At 47.2% G+C, this 25,118-nt stretch overlaps 1 protein-coding gene across 1 annotated transcript in view; it reads left to right on the top strand.

The window, feature by feature from the left end:
- Positions 1-24,268, top strand: part of LOC139255807 (hepatic lectin-like) — a 109,912-nt gene extending 85,644 nt beyond the window's left edge. Inside the window, exon 11 of the mRNA XM_070874001.1 lies at positions 21,934-24,268. Coding sequence (XP_070730102.1) covers positions 21,934-22,060 — 127 coding nt within the window. The 3' untranslated portion in view covers positions 22,061-24,268. The remainder of the gene's footprint in view (positions 1-21,933) is intronic.
- Positions 24,269-25,118: the final 850 nt, after the last annotated feature.

Raw genomic sequence — 25,118 nt, 5'->3', positions numbered from 1 at the left:
TCCAAGTTTGCAGATGACACTAAACTGGGTGGCGTTGTGAGCTGCGAGGACGCTAAGAGGCTGCAGAGTGACTTGGACAGGTTAGGTGAGTGGGCAAATGCATGGCAGATGCAGTATAAGTAGATAAATGTGAGGTTATCCATTTTGGGGGCAAAAACACGAAGGCAGAATATTATCTGAATGGCGGCAGATTAGGAAAAGGGGAGGTGCAATGAGACCTGGGTGTCATCGTATGTCAGTCATTGAAAGTTGGCATGCAGGTACAGCAGGCAGTGAAGAAAGCAAATGGTATGTTGTCCTTCATAGCTAGAGGTTTTGAGTATAGGAGCAGGGAGGTCTTACTGCAGTTGTACAGGGCTTTGGTGAATACTGTGTTCAGTTTTGATCTCCTAATCTGAGGAAGGACATTCTTGCTATTGAAGGAGTGCAGCAAAGGTTTACCAGACTGATTCCCGGGATGGCTGGTCTGACATATGAGGAGAGACTGGATCCGACTGGGCCTTTATTCACTGAAGTTTAGAAGGATGAGAGGGGATCTCATAGAAACATATAAAATTCTGACGGGACTGGACAGGTTAGATGCAGGAAGAATGTTCCCGATGTTGGGGAAGTCCAGAACCAGGGGACACAGTCTAAGGATAAGGGGTAGGCCATTTGGGACTGAGATGAGGAGAAACTTCTTTACTCAGAGAATTGTTAACCTGTGGAATTCCCTACCGCAGAGAGTTGTTGAGGCCAATTCGTTGGATATATTCAAGAGGGAGTTAGATGTGGCCCTTTCGGCTAAAGGGATCAAAGGGTATGGAGAGAAAACAGGAAAGGGGTACTGAGGTGAAAGATCAGCCATGATCTTATTGAATGGTGGTGCTGGCTCGAAGGGTCAAATGGCCTACTCGTGCACCTATTTTCTATGTTTCTATATTTCTGTGATGTGGTATACATAGACTTGCCAGCAAAGTTGAAACCCATGGAATAAAAGGGACAGGGGCAGCATGGATACAATATGACTAAGTGACAGGAAACAGAAAGTAGTGGTGAACAACTGTTTTTTGGACTGGAGGAAGGTATACAGTGGTGTTCCCCAGGGGTCGATACTAGGACCACTGCTTTTCTTGATATATATTCATGACGTGGACTTGGGTGTGCAGGGCACAATTTCAAAATTTGCAGATGACACCAAACTTGGAAGTATAGTGAACAGTGAAGGGGAAAGTGATAGACTTCAAGAGGACATAGACAGGCTGGTGGAATGGGCGGACACGTGGCAGATGAAATTTAATGCAGAAAAATGCAAAGTGATATCCTTTGGTAAGAATAATAAACTGAAGCAATATCAACTATAGGGCACAATTCCAAAAGGGGTGCAGAAACAGAGAGAGCTGGGGGTATATGTGCATAAATTGTTGAAGGTGGCAGGGCAGGTTGAGAAAGCAGTTAAAAAAGCAGACGGGATCCTGGGCTTTATAAATAGAGGCATAGAGTACAAAAGCAAGGAAGTTATGATGAACCTTTATAAAACACTGGTTCAGCCTCAACTGGAGTATTGTGTCCAATTCTGGGCACCAGCTTTAGGAAGGATGTGAAGGCCTCAGAGAGGGTGCAGAAGAGATTTACAAGAATAGTTCCAATGATGAGGGACTTCATGATAGACTGGAGAAGCTAGGTTATTCTCCTTAGAGCAGAGAAGGTCGAGAGGAGATTTGATAGTGGTATTCAAAATCATGAGAGGTCGAGATAGAGAGAAACTATTCCCTTTGGTGGAAGGGTCAAGAACCAGAATATACAGATTTAATGTGATTGGCCGAAGAACCAAAGGCACCATGAGGAAAATCTTATTTACACAGCGAGTGGTTATAATCTGGAGTATTGGTGGAGGCAGATTCAATCGTGGCTTTCAAAAGGGAATTGGATAAGTACCTGAAGGAAAACAAATTGCGGGGCTATGGAGAAAGGGACTCGATGAAATGCTCTTGCAGAAAGCTGGCACGGTCTTGACGGGCCGAATGGCCTCCTTCTATACGCTGTAACTATTCTATGATGCTATGATTCCATATTGCCCCTCCTCATTCTTCCTTCCAAAATGAATCACTTCATCCTGCTCTGTATTAAATTTCATCTGCCATTTGTCTGCCCACTTCACTGTCTGTCTATGTCCGTCTGATATCTGTTACTATCCTCCTCATAATTTACTACATTTCCGAGTTTTTGTCATCTGCAAACTTTGCACTGAATAGGTCAGACCTCAGTTTTCGATACACTTATGAACATATTAACAGTGACGAAGAGGTAAAGACCTGCTGGTCCATCCAGCCTGTCCCACACAATTGCGATACCTGGTGTATCACAATATATACAATCTCCACCACACCCGAACCCATTTGATCTCCTGGGAGAGAGGAAAAAACCCCAGGCCAATTTGTGACGGGGTGGGTGGGGAGGGGGAGGGGGCGGGGTGGTGCGGATCTGGGAAATTCCTTTTTGATCCATCTAGGTGATTAAAACTAATCCGGGAGATCACTGGCCTTGAATTTCCAGCAGCACCTACCAGCAGCCCCACCCAGAAACAGGTCCTGCTCTCACTTGAAGGAATTCAGTGAATCAGTGTCCACCGCATGAGCCGGCAGCCTGTTCCATTGGCTCACTATTCTCTGGGAAAGGACCACCTCCTGACATCTAACCTGGATCTGGCCACATACAACTTAAAATTGTCACTCCTGATCCTCCCTAACCTGATAAACTGTCAACTGAAACACAATCTATTCCTTTCATCATCTTATAAACCTCAATCAGATCACCTCTAAGTCTACACTTCTCTAAGGTGTAGAGCCCCAAATAGTTTAGCTTATCTTGATAATTAAGATGCTTTATACTGGGAATTAATCTGGTGGCCTCCTCTGCACCCCTTCCGAAGCCTCAATACCAGCCATCATGTGAGGAGACCAAAACTGGATTCCAAGTGCGACCTGATCAAGCACAAAATACTAGACTTCGTCTGATACTGAATTGTCGTATGCACGCACACCAACACCCTATCACTCTAGCTATCGCCACACGGCATTGCTCATGTTCTTTTAGAGCTGGATGCACTAGAATGCCCAGGAATCTTTCTTTCTCCATCTTCTTTAATGTATTTCAATAAAGGGTGAATGTGCGTTGAGCATTCACCCTGCCCACATGCATAACACTGGACTTTTCCAAATTAAACATCATTTGCCAGTCATGATTCCAATCTCCCAACACATAAAGATCCGCCTGAAGCCCTCGAGCATTGTCTATATTCCTAACGCTTGCACACATCTTGGTATCATCTGAAAATTTGCAGATCATGCCTGGCGGGATATTTTCAGATGGGTTAGAGAGAGGAAAAAAAGGAGGGGGTCGCAGTATTGATTAAAGAAACAATTACAGCTGTGAGGAGGGATATGATGTTAGAAGGATCATCAAATAAGGTCATATTGGTCGAATTGAAGAACAAAAAAGGGACGATCACACTGCTGGGATGTACTATAGACCCCCAAACAGTCAGAGGAAGACAGAAGAGCAAATATGCAGGCAAATTTCTGAGAAGTGCAAAAACTATAAGGCAGTACTACTGCGGGATTTCGACTACCCTAGTATTAATTGGGATAAAATTAGTATGAAAGGTATAGAAGGTGCAGAATTCGTAAAATGCATTCAGGAGAACTTTTTTAGCGAGTACGCAGCAAGCTCAACAAGGGAGGGGACGGTTCTGGACTTAGTTTTAGGGAATGAAACTGGGCAGGAAAGAGGAGCAGCTTTGACCATCATTTTCCAATCCTCTCTGGCTGCGGGTGTGGTGCCAGAGGGCTGGAGGACTGCTAATGTTGTACCTTTGTTTAAAAAGGGAGAAAAGGATAAGAACCGAAGAAATAAGAGGAGTAGGCCATATGGCCCTCGAGCCTGCTCCGCCATTTAATACAGTCATGGCTGATCCGATCATGGACGCAGGTGCACGTCCCTGCCCGCTCCCCATAACCCCTTATCGGTTAAGAAACTGTCTGTCTCTGTCTTAAATTTATTCAATGTCCCAGCTTCCACTGCTCTCTGAGGCAGCAAATTCCACAGATTTACAACCCTCTGAGAGAAGAAATTCCTCCTCATCTCAGTTTTAAATGGGTGGCCCCTTTTTCCAAGATTATGCCCCCTAGTTCTAGTCTCCCGTTTAAGTGGAAACATAGTCTCCGCATCCACCTTGTCAAGCCCCCTCATAATCTTATACATTTCGATAAGATCACCCCTCATTCTTCTGAATTTAATGAGTAGAGGCACAACCTACTCAACCTTTTTTCATGTCAACCCCCTCATTCCCGGAATCAACCGAGTGAACCTTCTCCAAAGCAAGTATATCCGTTCTTAAATATGGAAACCAAAACTGTACACAGTAATCCAGGTGTGGCCTCACCAATACCCTGTATAACTGTAGCAAGAGGTGATCTTATCGAAACGTATAAGATTATGAGGGGGCTTGACAAAGTGGATGCAGAGAGGATGTTTCCACTGATGGGGGAGACTAGAACTAGAGGGCATGATCTTAGAATAAGGGGCTGCCCATTTAAAACTGAGATGAGGAGAAACTTCTTCTCTCAGAGGGTTGTAAATCTGTGGAATTCACTGCCTCAGAGAGCTGTGGAAGCTGGGACATTGAATAAATTTAAGACAGAAATAGAGGGGATAAGGGGTTATGGAGATCGGGCAGGGAGGTGGAGCTGAGTCCATGATCAGATCTGCCATGATCTTATTGATTGGTGGAGCAGGCTCGAGGAGCCGTATGGCCTACTCCTGTTCCTATTTCTTATGTTCTTATGTCACTCATTACAAGGGGATTCTTTACTAATCCTGTCTCATTACACAGGACCAGATCTAAGATAGCCTGCCCCCTGGTTGGTTCCGTTACATACTGCTCAAGGAACCGTCCCTTATGCACTCGATGAACACTTCCTCAAGGCTATCCTGACCAATTTAATTTGTCCAATCAATATGGAGGTTAAAATCACCCATGATTATTGCTGTTCCCTTTTTACAAACCCCCACTATTTCTTGGTTTATACTCTGACCAACAGAGTTGCTACTGTTCGGGGACCTTTAGACTACGCCCACCAGTGACTTTTTCCCCTTATTATTCCTTATCTCCACCCAAACTGTTTCAACACCCTGATCATTTGAGCTAATATTCTTTCTCACTATTGCAGTGATTCCATCCTTTATCAACAGAGCTACACCACCTCCTTTTCCTTTCTGCCTGTCCTTCCGAATTGTCAAGTCCCCCTGAATGTTTAATTCCAGTCTTGGTCACCTTGCAACCACTTCCCTGTTATGGCTACCAGATCATACCTATTTGTAACTATTTGTGCCGACAGCTCATCTAATTTGTTACGAATAGAAACATAGAAACATAGAAAATAGGGGCAGGAGTCGGCAATTCGGCCCTTCGAGCCTGCACCGCCATTCAATAAGATCATTGCTGATCATTCCCTCAGTTCCCCTTTCCTGCTTTCTCTCCATACCCCTTGATCCCCTTAGCCGTAAGGGCCATATCTAACTCCCTCTTGAATATATGCAATCAACTGGCATCAACAACTCTCTATGACAGGGAATTCCACAGGTTAACAACTCTCTGAGTGAAGAAGTTTCTCCTCATCTCAGTCCTAAATGGCCTAACCCTTATCCTAAGACTATGTCCCCTGATGCTGGACTTCCCCAACATCGGGAACATTCTTCCCGGATCTAACCTGTTCAGTCCCGTCAGAATCTTATACGTTTCTATGAGATCCCCTCTCATCCTTCTAAACTCCAGTGAATAAAGGCCCAGTTGATCCAGTCTCTCCTCATATGACAGTCCAGCCACCCCTGGAATCAGTCTGGTGAACCTTTGCTGCACTCCCTCAATAGCAAGAATGTCCTCCCTCAGATTAGGAGACCAAAACTGAACACAATATTCCAGGTGAGGCCTCACTAAGGCCCTGTACAACTGAAGTAAGACCTCCCTGCTCCTATCCTCAAATCCCCTAGCTATGAAGGCCAACATACCGTTTGCCTTCTTCACCGCCTGCTGTACCTGCATGCCAACCTTAAATGACTGATGAACCATGACACCCAAGTCTCGTTGCACCTCCCCTTTTCCTAATCTATCGCCATTGAGATAATATTCTGTCTTCCTGTTTTTGCCCCCAAAATGGATAACCTCACATTTATCCACATTATACTGCATCTGCCATGCATTTGTCCACTCACCTAACCTGTCCAAGTCACTCTGCAGCCTCTTAGCATCCTCCTCACAGCTCACACCGCCATCCAGTTTAGTGTCATCTGCAAACTTGGAGATATTGCACTCAATTTCTTCATCCAAATCGTCAATGTATATTGTAAAGAGCTGGGGTCCCAGCACTGAGCCCTGTGGCACTCCACTAGTCACTGCCCGCCATTCTGAAATGGACCCGTTTATCCCGACTCTCTGCTTCCTGTCTGCCAACCAGTTCTCTATCCACGTCAGCACATTACCCCCAATACCATGCGCTTTGATTTTGCACATCAATCTCGTGAGCGGGACCTTGGCAAAAGCTTTTTGAAAGTCCAAATACACCACATCCACTGGTTCTCCCTTGTCCACTCTGCTAGTTACATCTTCAAAAAAATTCCAGAAGATTCGTCAAGCAAGATTCCTTTTTCATAAATCCACGCTGACTTGTACCGATCCTGTCACTGCTTTCCAAATGTACTGCTATTTCATCCTTAATGATTGATTCCGACATTTTGCCTACTACTGATGTCAGGCTAACCGGTCTATAATTACCCGTTTTCTCTCTTCCCTCCTTTTTTAAAAAGTGGTGTTACATTAGCTACCCTCCAGTCCATAGGTACTGATCCAGAGTCGACAGACTGTGGGAAAATGATCACCAATGCATCCACTATTTCTAGGACCACTTCCTTAAGTACTCTGGGATGCAGACTATCAGGCCTCGGGGATTTATCAGCCTTCAATCCCATCAATTTCCCGAACACAATTTCCCGCCTATAAGGATATCCTTCAGTTCCTCCTTCTCACTAGACCCACTGTCCCCTAATACATTCGGAAGGTTATTTGTGTCTTCCTTCGTGAAGACAGAACCAAAGTATTTGTTCAATTGGTCTGCCATTTCTTTGTTCCCCATTATAAATTCACCTGAATCCGACTGCAAGGGACCTACATCTGTCCTCACTAATCTTTTTCTCTTCACATATTTACAGAAGCTATTGCAGTCAGTTTTTATGTTCCATGCAAGCTTCGTCTCATACTCTCTTTTCCCCCTCTTAATTAAACCATTTGTCCTCCTCTGCTGAATTCTAAATTTCTCCCAGTCCTCAGGTTTGCTGCTTTTTCTGGTCAATTTATATGCCTCTTCCTTGGTTTTAACACTATCCTTAATTTCCCTTGTTAGCCACAGTTGAGCCACCTTTCCCGTTTTATTTTTACTCCAGACAGGGATGTACAATTGCTGAACTTCATCCATGTGATCTTTAAATGTTTGCCATTGGTTATCCACCATCAACCCTTTAAGTATCCTTTGCCAGTCTATTCTAGCCAATTCACGCCTCATATCATCGAAGTTACCTTTCCTTAAGTTCAGGACCCTAGTTTCCGAATTAACTGTGTCACTCTCCACCTTAATAATGAATTCTACCATATTATGGTCAATCTTCCCGAAGGAGCCTCGCACAACAAGATTGCTTATTAGTCCCTTCTCATTACACATCACCCAGTCTGGGATGGCCAGCTCTCTAGTTGGTTTCTCTACATATTGGTCGAGAAACCATCCCTAATACACTCCAGGAAATCCTCCTGCACTGCATTGCTACCAGTTTGGTTAGCCCAATCAATATGTAGATTAAAGTCGTCCATGATAACTGCTGTGCCTTTATTGCACACATCCTTTATATCTTGTTTGATGTTGTCCCCAACCTCACTACTACTGTTTGGTGGTCTGTATACAACTCCCACTAGCGTTTTCTGCCCTTTGGTATTCCGCAGCTCCACCCATACCAATTCCATATCATCCAGGCTAATGTCCCTCCTTACTATGGCATTAGTTTCCTCTTTAACCAGCAATGCCACCCCGCCTCCTTTTCCTCTCTGCCTATCCTTCCTAAATGTTGAATTCCCCTGGATGTTGAGTTCCCAACCTTGGAATACCCTGGAGCCATGTCTCCGTGATGCCAAATACATCATATCCATTAACTGCTATCTGCGCAGTTAATTCGTCCACCTTATTCCGAATACTCCTCGCATTGAGGCACAGAGCCTTCAGACTTGTCTTTTTAACACACTTTGCCCCTTTAGAATTTTTCTGTAATGTGGCCTTTTTGATTTATGCCTCTGCCCTCCACTTTTACTATTCTCCTTTCTATCTTATGCTTCTGCCTCCATTTTATTTCCCTCTGTCTCCCTGCATAAGTTCCCATCCCCCTGCCATGTTAGTTTAACTCCTCCCCAACAGCATGAGCAAACACTCCCCCGAGGACATTGGTTCCGGTCCTGCCCAGGTGCAGACCATCCAGTTTGTACTGGTCCCACCTCCCCCAGAAGCGGTTCCAATGTCCCAGGAATTTGAATCTCTCCCTTTTAAGAACAGAAGAATTAGGAATAGGAGTAGGCCATCTCGCCCCTCGAGCCTGCTCCGCCATTCAATAAGATCATGGCTGATCTGGCCGTGGACTCAGCTCCACTTACCCGCCCTCTCCCCGTAACCCTTAATTCCCTTATTGGTTAAAAATCTATCTATCTGTCACTTGAATACATTCAAGGAGCCAGCCTCAACTGCTTCCTTGGGTAGAGAATTCCACAGATTCACAACCCTCTGGGATAAGAAATTCCTTCTCAACTCAGTTTTAAATTGGCTCCCCCGTATTTTGAGGCTGTGCCCCCTAGTTCTAGTCTCCCCTACCAGTGGAAACAACCTCTCCGCCTCTATCTTGTCGATCCCTTTCATTATTTTAAATGTTTCTATAAGATCACCCCTTATCCTTTTGAACTCCAACGAGTAAAGACCCAGTCTACTCAATCTATCATCATAAGGTCACCCCCTCATCTCCGGAATCAGCCTAGTGAATCGTCTCTGTACCCCCTCCAAAGCCAGTATATCCTTCCTTAAGTAAGGTGACCAAAACTACACGCAGTACTCCAGGTGCGGCCTTACCAATACCCTATACAGTTGCAGCAGGACCTCCCTGCTTTTGTACTCCATCCCTCTCCTCACTCCTCAAGCCACGTTTTCATCTGGGCTATCCTGCGATTCCTACTCTGACTAGTTCGTGGCACTGGTAGTAATCCTGAGATTACTACTTTTGACGTCCTACTTTTTAATTTAGCTCCTAGCTCCCTAAATTCGTCTCGTAGGACCTCATCCCATTTTTTTACCGATATCGTTGGTACCTATGTGCACCACGGCAACTGGCTGTTCACCCTCCCTTTTCAGAATGTCCTGCACCCGCTCCGAGACATCCTTGACCCTTGCACCAGGGAGACAACATACCATCCTGGAGTCTCGGTTGCGGCCACAGAAACGCCTATCTATTCCCTTTACAATCGAATCCCCTATCACTATCGCTCTCCCACTCTTTTTCCTGCCCTCCGGTGCAGCAGAGCCACCCACGGTGCTATGAACTTGGCTATTGCTGCCCTCCCCTGATGAGTCATCCCCCTCAACAGAACCCAAAATGATGTATCTGTTTTACAGTGTGAATTCAGATAAAGAGCTTTTAAATGTGTTTTCTTACCATTTCTCCTGCTATGGCCTCAGTTTCTTATACACTCTTATGTTTATCGATTCTGTCCCTTCCTGTTGCGCTCTGGTTTTCGTTTCCCTCAGTGCTACCCGGCTCTATTGCCTTCACCTTGTTCATTGAGCTTTTAGGTTTCTGCTCACCTGAACCCTCCCCCCCACTAATTAGTTTAAAGCCCTCTCTGCAGCGTTAGTTATTTGGTTCGCCAGAACCCTAGCCCCAACACGTTCCAAGTGGAGTCTGTCCCGACGGAACAGACCCCTCTTAGCCCAGTACTGGTGCCAGTGCCCCAGGGACCAAACCCAATTCTCCACACCAGTCTTTGAGCCACAAGTTTAGCTCTCTGATCTTATTTAACCTATGTAAATTTGCTCGTGGCTTGGGTAGTAATCCAGAGATTATTACCTTTGTGGTTCTGCTTTTTAATTTGGCCCCTAGCTGCTCATAATCCATTAGCAGAACCTTCTTGTCTGTCCTATCTATGTCGTTGGTACCCACGTGGACCACGACAACTGGATCTACCGCCTTCCACTCCATGTTCCTCTCCAGCTCCGAGGAGATGTCCTTAACCCTGGCACCGGGCAGGCAACACAGCCATCGGGACTCACGCTCACGGCTGCAGAGAACTGTATCTATCCCCCTAATGATCCTGTCCCCTATGACTACAATGTTTCTTTTTACTCCCCCCATTTGAATGGCCTCCTGTGCCACGGTGCTGTGGTCAGTTTGCTCATCCTCCCTACAGTCTCTGCTCTCGTTCACACAGGGAGTAAGAGCCTCGAACCTGTTGAACAAGAGCAAGGGTTGAGGCTCCTCCATCACTACCTCCTGAATCCCCATACCTTCCTGACTCGTAGTCACACGCTCCTGTCCTTGACCGCTAGCCAAATCTGAGTTAGTTAACCTAAGTGGTGTGACTATCTCCTGGAACACAGTGTTCAGGTAACTCTCCTCCTGCCTGATGTGTTGCAGTGTCTGCAGCTCAGACTCCAGCTCATCAATGCTGAGCCGAAGTTCCTCGAATTGCAGATACTTATTGCAGACGTGGCCATCGTGGACTTCAATGGGGTCCACCAGCTCCCACATGTTGCAGCACTGACACATCATCTGTCCTGCCATCTTAATGTAATTAATTAATTAATTAAGTTTTATTTTTAGTCCCACCAATGCCACAGAATTCTAACCCTTAGTAAAACACACACTACTGCTATTAAGAAAACAGTTGATTAAATAATTAAGCAAGAAAAGCAAGAAAGGAGAACTCACCAACCAATCACTTCCCTGCTTTCCTGGGATAGTCCGAATAATTACAGGCCAGTCAGCCTAACCTCAGTGGTGGGAAAACTACTGGAATAAATCCTGAGGGACAGGGTAAATCTTCATTTGGAAAGAAATGGATTAATCAATGACAGTCAGCATGGATTTGTAAAGGGATGGTCATGTCTGATTAATTTGATTGAATTTTTCGAAGCGGTAACCAGGAGGGTCAATGAGGGCAGTGCGTATGATGTAGTGTATATGGATTTTAGCAAAGCTTTTGATAAGGTTCCACAAGGCAGACTGGTCAGGAAAGTAAAAGCCCATGGGATCCAGGGCAAAGTGGCAAGTTGGATCCAAAATTGGCTCAGAGGCAGGAAGCAAAGGGTTGATGGATGTTTTTGTGACTGGAAGGCTGTATCCAGTGGGGTTCTTCAGGGCATTATTGCTGGATCCCTTGCTTTTTGTGGTATATATCAATGACTTGGACTTGAATGTTGACAATATGATTAAGAAGTTTGTAGATGACACTAAAATAGGCTGTGTAGTTCATAATTAAGAAGAAAGCTGCAGACTGCAGGAAGATATCAATGCACTGGTCAGGTGGGCAGAACAGTGGCAAATGGAATTCAATCCAGGTAAGTGTGAGGTAATGCATTTGGGTAGGTCTAACAAGGCAAGGGAATACATATTAAATGGTACGACACTGAAAAGTGTAGAGGAACAAAGGGACCTTGGAGTGCAGGTCCACTGATCCCTGAAGGTAGCAGGCCAGCTAAGTAAGGTACATGGAATACTTGGCGTTATTAGTCGAGGCATGGAATTCAAGAGCGAAGACGTTGTGCTTGAACGGCATAAAACACAAGTTAGGCCGCAGCTGGAGTACTGCTTGCAGTTTTGGTCACCATATTACAGGAAAGATGGGATTGCACTGGAAAGGGTGCAGAGGAGATTTACAAGAATGTTACCTGGACTATTTTAGCTACGAGAAAAAATTGGAGATGCTGGCTCTGTTTTCTTTGGGAGAGAGGAGGCTGAGGGGAGACCTGATTGAGGTGTATAAAATTATGAGGGGCCTGGATAGAGTGGATAGGAAGGACCCATTTCCCTTGGCTGAGGGGCCAACAATCAGCGGGCATAGATGTAAAGTAATTGGAGGGAGGTTTAGAGGAGATATGAGGGAAATTTCTTCACACAGAGGGTGGTGAGGTCTGGAACTCACTGCCTGAAAGGGTGTCGAAGCAGAAAGCCTCACCACATTTTACAAATATTTGTCCGTAGCCCTGCAGGTTACGGCACTTTAAGTGCACATCCAAGAGCTGGAAGGTGGGATTAGGCTGGAGAGCTCTTGGTCAGCCGGCACGGACATGATGCACCGAAATGGCCTCCTTCCATGCTGTAAATTTCTATGATGATTCTATGATTCTAAGGGGTATCAGTGGGATGGCAGTTTGATGGCAGTGATCATAATTCAGTTAGATTTAGGGTAATTATGGAAAAGGACAAAGATAGACGAGGAATAGAAGTACTAAACTGAGATGTGATTTAACCAAAGTGGACTGGAAACAGCTATTTGAAGTGTCAGAGCAATGAGGTGCATTCAAGGAGGAGATTGTGAGGGTTCAGAGTATGTTCCCTTAAAGAACAAGGTTGGGACTAACAAATCTAGAGCCCTTGGTTGTCAAGGGGCATACAAGGTAGGATAAAGAAAAAAAGGAGGCTGATGACAGATACTGACGGCTCAGTACCCTAAGAGTATAGAAAGTGCAGACGTGAAATCAAAAGGGAAATTAGGAAAGCGAAGAGAGAGCATGAAAAATATTCACAAGTAAAATCAAAGAAAACCCAAAGATGTTTTATAAATACATTGGCCCCAAGTTTCCACATGATTTGCTCCTGATTTTTAGGAACAACTGGTGGAGAACGGAGTATCTTAGAAATCGCAATTCTCCACATTTAAGTTTTCTGCATTTCTAGTCAGTTAGAACAGTTTCACTTTTGAACAGAATTTTTTTTTCCAAAAGGGGGCGTGTCCGGCCACTGACGCCTGATTTGAAAGTTTCCACAGTGAAAACGTACTCCAAACTAACTTAGAATGGAGCAAGTGAAGATTTTTGTAGGCCTGAAAAAACCTTGTCTACACATTAAAAAATCAGGCGCAGGTTACAAATTAGGCGTCCAGAACGAGGTGGGGGGGAGGGGGGAGGGAAGGGAAGTCATTACATTCTGCAATAAATCCTTAGTTATACTTCTACAAATATTATACAAATAAATCCAACCTGAATAAACATTTATAAGCAAAGAAAAGATTAAATAAACCATGTTCCTACCTGTGTGAAAGTGCTTCAGGCAGGGAGAAGGCTGCAGGAAGCCTCACAAGTTGAGGCAGCCGTTCCCGATGGCAGGGGAGGGGAGGCAGTAAGGGCCCGACCGATGGCAGCGGGGGGGGAGGCAGGGAGGAGGCAGCCGTTCCCGATGGCGGGTGGGGGGGAGGCCCCCCTGCCGTCGGTCGGGCCCGTTGGGAAACAGCTGCCTCAACTTCTGAGGCTTCCTGCAGCCTTCTCACTGCTGCAAGAAGCCTCAGTGCTGATCATGGAAGGGCAATGTGCTTTTATTAAAAAATGTTAAAAATGGAACACCTACAAAGAACCAGAAAAATGGCCGAGTGCCAATGTTTCCTTCACACTGCGCGTGCGCGAACGCTCCAACGCGCACACGCAGGGTTGCCGGCACGAAAAGAACTCATTTAAATGGTACCCGCCCCCTCCTACTTACAAAATCGGCGCGAGTGGTAGGCTCCGCCCCCTGGGTGTCGCGCCAAGCTAACATCGAGCTGCAAAGCGCTCGAGAATAGCGCGTTTTTTTTCAGGCGCCGTTTTCGGCGCGCAAAACGGGCGCCCAGCTCGGAGGGGCCTTGGGGCCATAAAGAGCAAGAGGATATCTAAAGAAAGATTAGGGCCTATTAGAAACCACAAAGGTAATCTGTGTTTGCAGGCAGAAGATATGAGTCTGGTCCTTAACGAGTACTTTGCGTCGGTTTTCAAAAAGAGGTGGGTGATGCAATCAGGGAGGGGGAGTGTGAACTATCAGATGAAACATAGCGAGAGAGGGGGCCCGAAATTCACCGTCCCCAAAGGGACGGTTACCGCAGAGTTTGGACGCTCGATCAAAACAATCGATGGGCCACCGCGGTCGGGTACTTTTCCTTCCCCGCGCCATATTCAGGGGAGGATTTTAGCGATATTCATTTCCGCCGGAACCAGCGCGGTGAAGTTTCTGAAAAGGAAGGTTTCCAGCGGTGAACTCTGCAGAATGCAGGCCGCTGGAACGGGTCTGCCACAGAGAAATTTACCAAGGGAAAGGTAGGACTTTTCCCGGCAGTGCCCCTGCGAGGTTTTCGATGTGGTGCCCAAGCACGACAGCGCTGGGGCCCTTTGGCAGGTAAAAAGATTTATTAATTATTATTGTTTTTATATCATTTTCCAGCATGCATCCGCAGTATTTATCGTTTGATGTAGTTTTATTACTTATTAGTGTTTTTATTTCATTTTCCAGCATCCGCAGTGTTTATCTTTTGATATTGTTTTAGTAGTTATTAGTGTGGTTATTTCATTTTCCATGGTTCGCAGTATTGAGATTTTGAGATAATTTTATTAATTGTTTTGGCTCCATTAAACCTGCTGAGTACTGCTCAGGAGGTTTGCACGTATCCCTGTACTTTCGTACAACTTTTAGATCTGACTCTTTAGTGGAGTCCTGTGGACCGCAGAGATCTGCTTGGCAGGGTTCACCCTGAGGATGGGAGGAGCGTTGGGAGAGCGACACTTGTTACACCTGCTCAGAAGCAAGGTGGCACACAGGAGAAGGCATTGCCGCCAGCACTGTGCAGAGAGGCAGCGGGCAAGGGAGACAGCAGCCATGATTTGTTCATTCTGTGCCAGACCAGTGTGGTCGCCGCCTTCACTGGCCCGAATCCGATGATGAAGGGCGAGGCAAAAGCCCCCACTACCACCAGCAGAAGAGGCAAAATGCCAATGCGACCAGCACAGTCCAGCTCCGGGACCCCGGGAGCAGTGATGTCACCGATGCACCCCTGCTCCGGATTTCCGGGAGCGACGAAGCCACCAATGCACCCCCGCTCCGGATCTCTGGGAGCGACGAAGTGACAGATACACCCCAGCTCCAGAACACTGTGAGTGACGACACCACAGGGGATACACACAAGGAACAACCAACACCAGGCGAGGGCAGCCCATCTGACATGGAGGACCCCCGTCCACACTGCTGGCGTCCCCTGGTCGAACCATCCCCAAGGCAGAGGACAACCTATATCTGATGGATGTGGTAAAAGATGCCAAGCTGTGCGACGTCTTCAGCAACCCTGCAGATGGAGCACCGCGCAGATACACCTGGTCGAGACCAGACGGGTCCGTCCGTTCCAGAATAGACTTCCTGTTTGTGTCTCACACGCTCAAGGTCAGATCCACCGACGTCACGCCGGTGTTCTTCTCTGACCACTGCCTCCTACTGGCCGACTGCCTCCCACAGGAAGACCAGAAATTTGGCAGGGGGATATGGAAGCTCAACGTGAAACTGTTGACCCCGGAAAACATTGAGGAACTCAAGAGGGATTACAAAGGTTGGAGAACCGTAAAACCCCTCTGCGATTCCCCGATGCACTGGTGGGAAACAATCAAGACAAACATCAAGTGGTTCTTCATCCTCAAAGGTGTTCAAGAGGCAAGAGGAAGACAGAGGGAATTGTCCCAACTCCAGAAGAGCATGCAAAACCTGCTCCTGCTGCAGTCGATGGGGGTTGATGTCGCGGAGGAACTCGAAGAGGTGAAGGGCCAGCAAACCTCGCTCTTTGCCTCAGAGTCCTCCAAAATCATTTTCTGCTCCAGAGTCCGCTCCGTCGAGCAGGATGAGACGTGTTCGCGCTTCTTCTTCCAAAAGGTACACAGGGGGAGCTCTGTGATCAGCAGACGAAAGGAAGAAGATGGTTCTGTGACGTCTTCACAGCCCGACATGCTGAGGATCAGTAAATCCTTCTATGCCGGGCTGTACGACGTCAAGCCCACAGACCGCGTGGCCTCCCTGTCTTTCCTGTTGTCTATCTCAGAGGTCTTAGACGACAGCGAGCAGGAGAGTCTGGACCACCTGATAACTCTGGACGAGATGACAAAGGCCCGGAAGCGACGGAGTTGTATTCAGCACCGTGAGACTGGATAGGCCCAGACCGGCTGGAAGTGTACGGAGGTATGCTTCTGGCCGGCAGCATGTCAGAATCAATGAGGAAAGGCATCATCACCCTTATCGACAAGCAGAAGAAGGAGAGAGAGGAAATCAAAAACTGGCGACCCATTTCGCTGCTCAATGTGGATTACAAGATCCTGTCGAAGATCATCGCCAACAGGGTCAAGTCTGCTCTGGAGTTGGTGATCCACCCGGACCAGACCTGCGCTGTCCCCGGCAGGAAGATCTCTGATAGCCCGGCGCTGCTCAGGGATACGATTGCCTATATGCGGGACAGGAGGGTGGACACCTGCTTAATCAGCTTAGACCAGGAGAAGGCCTTTGACAGAATATCGCACATGTACCTGATGGACGTGCTCTCCAAAATGGGGTTTGGGGAGGGTATCCGCAATTGGATCCAACTGCTCTACACAGACATCAGTAGCACAGTTCTAATCAAATCAACGGGTGGGAAACTGAAAGCTTTCCGATCAGGTCTGGAGTCAGACAAGGCTGTCCTCTCTCCTCTGTCTTGTTTGCGTGCTGTATCGAGCCCTTTGCCGAGTCCATCAGGAAGGATGCGGGCATTAGAGAGGTGACGATCCCAGGCAGCGGAGGCGCTCAGGTCAAGAATTCCCTGTACATGGACGACGTCGCCGTCTTTTGTTCGGATCCGCAGTCGGTCCGCAGATTGCTCACAATCTACGACCAGTTTTAACTGACCTTGGGAGCGAAGGTCAATCGCAGCAAAAGCGAGGCCATGCTCTTTGGCAACTGGGCCGACCGATCCTTTATTACCTTCACCGTGAAGTCAGATTACCTGAAGGTTTTGGGAATATGGTTCGGAGCTGACGGGGCGTGCGTCAAAAACAGGAAGGAGCGTATCGCTAAAGCCAAACATAAACTGGGATGGTGGAAGCTGCGCTCACTCTCCATGGCAGGAAAGAACCTGGTCATCAGGAGTGAGGTGCTCTCGCTGTTGTTGTCCATGGTGCAGGTCTGGTCCATACCCAGTTCCTGTGCCGTGGTAGTCACCTGAGCCGTCTTCCACTTCGTCTGGAGATCGAAAATGGACCGTGTCCGCAGAGACACAATGTGCAAATCGCTGGACAAGGGGGGAAAGGACGTTCTGAATGTGGCCCTCATCCTGATGGCCACCTTTGTGTGCGGCTGCATCCAGCTGTGCACAGACCCTTCGAAGGGTACGTGCTGAGATTCAATCTGTCCCCGGTGTTGCGAAGGATGGGTCTGGCCAGGCTGCCGCGGAACGCTCCGAGCAGTTGGACCATGCCTCAGCACCTGTCCTTCGTGGAAAAGATTTTCAAGAAAAACACTTTTGACCACAAGGCCATAAAGCAGTATTCGGCACGCAAGGTCCTCGACGCCCTACAGAAGAAGGCAATGATGGATTCTGTCAGACGGTTCCCTGAGCGGACTGTCGAACTCGTTTGGCAGAATGTCTCATCGGCAGAACTTTCACACAAGCACCAAGACGTAGCTTGGTTGGTGGTGAGAAGGGCCCTACCCGTCAGATCTTTCGTGCACAGCCGGGGTTTCAGAGACACGGCACTCTGCCCCTGAGTTGGCTGTGGTGCGGACGAGACTGTCACCCATCTCCTTTGGGACTGCCCCTTTGCAAGGCAGGTCTGAAAGGAGATGCAGTGGTTGCTGTCGAGGTTCATCCCAAGCAGCTCCGTAACACAGGACTCTGTGCTCTACGGACTGTTCCCAGGGACACACACCGTGACAGACATCATCTGCTGCTGGAGGGCCATCAACTCGGTGAAAGACACACTTTGGTCTTGCCGAAATTTGCTGGTCTTCCAGAGCAAGGAGATATCCACGTCTGCGTGTTGCAGAAAGGTGCAAGCCAAGATCCATGACTACGTGCTGAGGGACGCACTAAAAATTGGTGCAGGCGCTGCAAAGGCACAGTGGGGAAGAGCCACAGTTTAAGCCCCTTCCGCCACGGTAAACCCGGGGGCTGGAATCAGTATAAAACTCCCCTCAATCTGTACTTGTAAACTTTTTGTATACATAGAGCACCATGATCTGAAAACACCTATGCAGTGCCATGTATAATGCAAGTTCAGCAACTGTTTCGTAATGTATGTTGGAAAGAAATGTGACTATACCCTCACCCGTTCCGTGTACTGTATAGTGCCACATGTAACGTAATTTGATAATGTACTGAACTGCCTTCCAATGTATCGTGCAAATTTTTATATGAATAAAATGTATATTTTGAAATTAAAAAAAGAATCAGGATTGCTGTTGGCTGCTTGGGGACAAGGGATATTCCCTGCCCACTTGGCTGCTCACTCCTCTGCGGAACCCCAGGACAGCGCCAGAGCATGCATACAATGACACTTATTGTGCCACCAGGTGCATCATCGAGCAGTGCATCGGCATCCTTAAGTCGAGGTTCCAGTGCCTGGACTGCTCTGGAGGCACCTTGTAGTACTCTCCTCAATGGGTCTCCATACTCGTTGTGGCCTGCTGCATGGTGCACAACCTGACCATCATGAGGGTACAGCTACTGGAGGTTGAGCCAGCAGTACCACCGGAGGAGGAGGAGGATCCCCGTCGCCCCAGAGCTAGGAGGCGTCGAACCAATGCCACCCATAGGAGGTGGGTGGGGTGGCTTGACCCATCCACCTCCACGGAGGTGTGTGGGGGACCTGACCCATCCACCTCCATGGCACGAACCTGGTATTGCAGTACTTCCAGGAACGGTGCAGTGGCTCTAGGCCTTTTGGCTAAGAGCATTGGCGCAGAGTGATCCTTGAATGGGCCCAAGGTGACCTCTGGCGTTTGTGATTTGAAAAAGAATTGGAACGATTGGCTACGAATTTCAAAAAAAAAAAAATGCCACCCTGGAAGGGCAGGGTGCAGACTGGCCAGCACCCTCCAGGGAGGGTGGTGTGTCCGATACCTCCCCTGCAACCTCCCTCTTAGCATTATGTCCTGCCTGTCTGCCAGGTCTCCCCACATCAGGAAACAGTATTCTTCATCTGTCCATCAATGTCTCCAGCTCTATATCAGTGAACCATATGGCTCTCCTTGCACCTCTTACACCAGCCATCCTTCCAAACCTCTTCCCCCCTCAGGGCCTTGCTGCAAACCCTGGCCGTTTAGAAACCCTTACCTGCATGCTGAATTTCTCAGTGGTGATAATGCTCAAATTAAGACAGCCGCACTGCTGAAAAATACACTTTGGAAGGTTTCAGTATCGCTGGAATCCATTTGTTCACTTTTGGAGCTGAATATGGGGTGGCCCAGCCACGAAAAAATGTTGGTGCTAATGGCTGTAAAAAGTTGGGGGGAGAACCAGTTTTTCAGCAGTACTGGATTTCGGGTTCAGAAAGTATTAAGGAGTTTAGCATCTTTGAATGTGGATAATCCCCAGGCCCTGATGAACTGTATCCCAGGCTGTTGAGAAGCAAGAGAGGAAATAGCAGAGGCTCAATCCATCATTTTTGAATCCTCTCTGGCTTCATGTGTGGTGCCAGAGGACTGCTAATGTTGTACTGTTGTTCAGAAAGGGAGAAAGGGAAAGACCGAGTAATCACAGGCCACAGTCAGCCTAACCTTAGTGGTGGGAAAATTATTGTAAAAAATTTTGAGGGACAGGATAAATCTTCATTTACAAAGACACGAAGTCAGCATGGATTTGTTAATGGAAGGTCCTGTCTGACTAACTTGATTGAATTTTTTGAGAAGGCAACAATGAAAGTCGATGAGGGTAGTGCGTTTGATGTAGTGTGTATGGATTTTAGCAAGGCTTTTGTTAAGGTCCCACGTGGCAGACTGGTCACGAAAGTGGCAAGTTCGATCCAAATTGGGTCAGAGGCAGGAAGCAAAGGGTAACGGTCGATGGATGTTTTTGTGACTGGAAGGCTGTTACCAGTGGGGCTCCGCAGGCTCAGTACTAGGTCTCTTGCTTTTTGTGGAATATATCAATGTTTTAGACTTGAATGTAGATGGTATGAAGAAGTAATTTACAGATGATATCGAAATTGGCCGTGTGGTTGATAATGTAGAAGAAAGCTGTAGACTGCAGGAATGGACTGGTCAGGTAGGCAGAACAGTGGCAAATGGCATTCAATCCAGAGAAGTGTGAGGGAATACATTTTGGTAGGGCTAACAAGGCAAGAGAATACACAATAAATGATAGGGCACTGAGAAGTGCAGAGGAATAGAAGAACCTTGGAGTGCTTGTTCACAGATCCTGAAGGTACCAGGACAGGTAGATAAGGATAAGAAGGCATACGGGATAATTGCCTTTATTAGCCGAGGCATAGAATATAAGAGCACAGCGGTCATGCTGGAACTGTATAAACACTAGTTAGGCCACAGCTGGAGTACTGCATGCATTTCTGGCCACCACATTACAGGAAAGATGTGATTGCACCAGAGACAGTACAGAGGAGATTTAAGAGGATGTTGCCTGGACTGGAGAATTATAGCTATGAGGAAAGAATGGATACACTGGGGATGTTTTATTAGCATTGAAATCTTTATTTTCATCACTTTGCCTTCTTGGACAGATTTGTATGCACCTTTGAATGTGTCTGAGTGAGTTCCAGTGAATGGTAAGGCATATCCCACCCCCAATTGTGATGCGCATGAAAGTAATGGCTTGGACATTGTAGGGAAGCTTTATGGTGCTGGTATGGGGTGGTACCAACCTGGCATATCATGTTGCAGCCAGGGTGTGCAGGGTTAAGTGAAGCAAATCTGGACGTAGTGCGGCCATCACTGGAGCTCCGGGCAGCAATGTGCATGGGTGATGATGCCCTGTGTCCAGTGCAGCATCAGTTGATTGTGGAGAAGGTTGGTGTGGATGTTTGTGCTACTAGTGTGCCTGGTGATGCTGGTGTTGGGAATCTGAGGACCAAGGTGAGATTTTTTCAAGGGCACCAATGCTAATGGAATAGATGGCAGGTGAGGTTGAGATGACAGAAGCAATCTGTCAATGGCGAGAGCTTGTTCCAATGAGGTGACACTTGCTAGCTGCATAAAGGTCAATCTGTCTGTGATATATTCTTACGACATCACTAACAAACACAATCTATAAGATGGCTATTAACTCAGGAACTGTGATCATGTGACTGTCATGATCCTTGATTGTTATACTGACACATCAGTAGTTCCATTATCACAGTAGTCCACTAGGTGAAGCAGTAATCCACTAGGGGGAGCTCTATTACACTGTCTTCTAAATGCAGTGAGCAACTACGTCAAACCTTGGAAAGTGAAGACCCATGAACTGGGAGCTTTGAGAGACCATTTGTAGCGGTCAGGTTATTGAATTATTTAATGCTGACACAGCAACTGATCTACCTACCTGACGCGCTCCGGGAAACTCGTTAAAAACCTGGCAAAATAGTAAGTACATGGTAAAATTCTGCTTAACTACTTTTTAGCCATCTAAATTGGCTGGCCCGCCGCTTGGCGTCGGGTCTGTTCAGGAATGACAGACCCAACACTTGGGAAACTGACAAGGAGGCGGGTTTACAGCGGGATACCGACCCGCTGTCAATCTTTTTTATTTGGACAGTGGACCCGCCTCCAAACCCGCACTCTGAGCGTCGGCAAAATTCCAGCCTTTGTGTCCAACCGTCCATTCATTCTGTTCTATTCATCTCTTTTCTCATTCAGGTTTTGGGCGAGTGGACAGCCCGATCAAAATGGAGATGAAGACTGTGCCATGGCCTCTAAAACTCAAGGATGGCACGATTGGCCGTGCAGTTCCAGACATTCCTCCATCTGTGAAAAATCACCATAATTCGATTTTCCTTAACGTTACAGTCAGTTCTGAGTGTAAAATGAATCTATTTTTAAATGTTCAGTACGTGTACATTGGGCACGCAGCCCTGAGCTAGCATTGGGTGGGTGTGTGGCCAGGGCTCTCCCTCCCTCTCCTGACTGCCACTATCCTAAAGCCCACTGGACACACTCAGGTTTACCCCTTTATTTTAATCCAGCATTGCGAAGACCCACATGGTAGAATGTCCTGTACTGTGGTAGAGCAGACCTAGTTTTCCGGAATGGTGAAAATTGCCAGTGCAGTGTTTGCACACCTGTGTCCTGCTTCCTCACATCCCTCCAGCTCAGGCCCATTGGAACACAGCTGCTCGGGGAATCTCAAACTTGCAGCGCTGTTTGGTATTGTTGATATACGTCCTCCTCCTTTGAGAGATGTAATGGGTTTTCAACAGTTCCTGCTCTCTTCAGCCCTCAGAGTGTAAACAGAAAAGCCTATTGCTTTGACTTCACTCAAATCCAATCATTCAATCACTCCCCCACATCCCAGGCAAAAGAACCAGAGGCGACATTGTTACTCAGTGAGTTGTTGTGATCTGGAATGCACTGCCTGAAAGGGTGGTGGGATCAGATTTAATAGTAACATTGTAAAATGAATTGGATAAATACTTCAAGGGAAAATATTTACAGGGCTGTGGGGATAGAGCAGGGGAGTGGGAGTAATTGCATAGCTCTATCAAAGAGCCGGCACAGGCACGATGGGCCGAACGACCTCCTTATGTGCTGGATCATTCTATGATTGTATGATTGCATGAAATCTGATCCTAGACAGGCAAGCTGCCAGCCCAGGTCCATCCCCCTCCGCGTTTGCTGCCGCGCTGCCCATTCCTCCCCTCGCCCCTCCCTGCTCCCCCTCTGCCCCCCACCGTCCTCTCCTCCAACCAACTTCCTCCTCACAGCTCTCCCTCCGGGCCCCTCCACCCCACCTCTGCCCCACCCCTTCCCCCTGCCCAGGAGCCGTGGGCCGACTGAGTGTCGGAGGCTGACGGGATTGTTCAGGCCGCGACTGGCGAGCTGACTGACGTCCCCAGCTCACCGTGTTAGAGCCAGTGAGGCCAGAGTTCCAATTCTGATTGAGCCACAGGACGCCGAGACCAGCTCACAAACCAACCACTTCACCATTTTTTGCCAGTTTCTCAGCCGTGTCTCTCTTTGCAGCGAATGGGCACTGCCCATATTAAACGACACGGCTGGTACAATTTGATCCCTTGACCCTCTGACACACAGCAATGCAGTAAATATAAGAACAAAAAAATCGGACAAGTGCAGGCCATACCACACATCGAGCTGCTCCGCCATTCAAAAAGATCACGGCTGAACTTCTACATTAAATCCACTTTTCCGCACTATCCCTATACAGGTATCTCTTGATTCCATTTGTGCCCAAAAATCTATCAATCTGAGACAAGTATATCGTTCTTTAGGTAACGAGACAAAAACTATACACAGTATTCCAGGTGTGGTCTCACCAATGCCTATATAATTGCAGCAGGACCTCCTTACTCTTATAGTGCAACCCCCTTGCAATAAGCGCTAACATACCATTTACCTTCCTAATTGCTGCTGTACCTGCAAATTAACGTGATTCGTGTACAAGGACCCCCAAATCCCTCCGAATACCAACATTTACTAGTCTCCCACCTTATAAAAATATTCTGCTTTTCCATTCTTCCCACCAAAGTGGATAATGTCACAGTTCCCCACATGTGACAGGTTAAAGATCTGTCCATCTCCAGATTTTGCGAATCAACAATGATTCTCTGCCGTGGCTGGTGAGAAGCACCTGCCCAGTGAGGGAGTGAGGTAGAGATTTGAGCAGATCCATGTCCCTGCTCAGTATGTTCATGCTATGTCCTGGGGAACTGTCACACCTCTGTTTATGTCGGTCGATTTACAAATGATAAAGACACAAAGTCCAACCTCATTAAAGAAATGTTCAATATTGAGCGCTGGGCAATGCATCACCCATCCTTCTGCTTGTGGCATTTGCAATCGTCTCATCAGGAATCCTGCAGTGAGACTCTCGCAGTTTGTGCCTTGAAGGTGTGTGAGCTGCTCGCCTGGTTTCTGGGAGACTACCTGGTACCTGGGCCATCTAATTAGATTGATGGGCCTGTAACGGCAAGTTCGTGTTCTAGTTCTTTAGGTATTATAATCTTTGTGAAATCTGCTGCTTGCTTTATCTTGTTTCTGATAACCTTAATTCTTAATAAAAAGTGATTTGCATTTCTGAATTGGTGTGTTGTTTATCAGCAGTCAGAGGGTTCACGGAGGTATGGTGAGATTTTTGCTATTGCTAATGTCCATCTTAATCGTATAAGAGGTTCGTTGTTCACCCTGAGGCCTGCAACCCCAGAATAATTTGTACACCAGGTCATGTTTCAGTCCAGAAGGAGTAAACAATATATTTTGAATTGAGTACGAGAAAAATTGTCTGGAGCAAGTTTGAATCAGAACAGAAACCACTTCCTGTCCGCTTTTGTGATTATATTTCTTTTAAGGTGCATCATGGGAATTCTCAGTTAACAGTGCAGTGCATCATGGGAATTGTTATTAGGTGTCTAGTGCATCATGGGAATTCTTTAGTAAGTCTGGTATCACTGTAGTGTCATCAGTGCGTACACCCCTACACTCGATGCAACGGATGAGGCTGAAGAGGGTTTTTATTCCAACCTCGAGGCATCCTTGTCCCGCGTCCCCACGGGTGACAAATTGATCCTCTTGGGTGATTTTAATGCCAGGGTCGGCAAAGACACATCCCTCTGGGGAGGCGTGATTGGCAGAGAGGGTGTAGGGAAAGCCAACTCCAGCGGTACCCTACTCCTGACAAAATGTCTAGAACATGAACTCCTCATCACCAACACCCTGTTCCGCCAGAGGGACAAATACAAGGCATCGTAGCAACACCCTCGCTCCAAACACTGGCACTTGCTTGACTATGTCATCGTCCGAGCCAGGGATCGCAAGGATGTGCGCATCACCCGTGCCATGACAGGAGCTGACGACAGCTGGAAGGACCA

The sequence above is a fragment of the Pristiophorus japonicus genome, unplaced genomic scaffold (assembly GCF_044704955.1).
Source record: "Pristiophorus japonicus isolate sPriJap1 unplaced genomic scaffold, sPriJap1.hap1 HAP1_SCAFFOLD_636, whole genome shotgun sequence".
Classification (NCBI taxonomy): domain Eukaryota; kingdom Metazoa; phylum Chordata; class Chondrichthyes; family Pristiophoridae; genus Pristiophorus; species Pristiophorus japonicus.
Note: the sequence above shows the minus strand (reverse complement) of the source record. Positions and strands in the feature narration are given on the sequence as shown.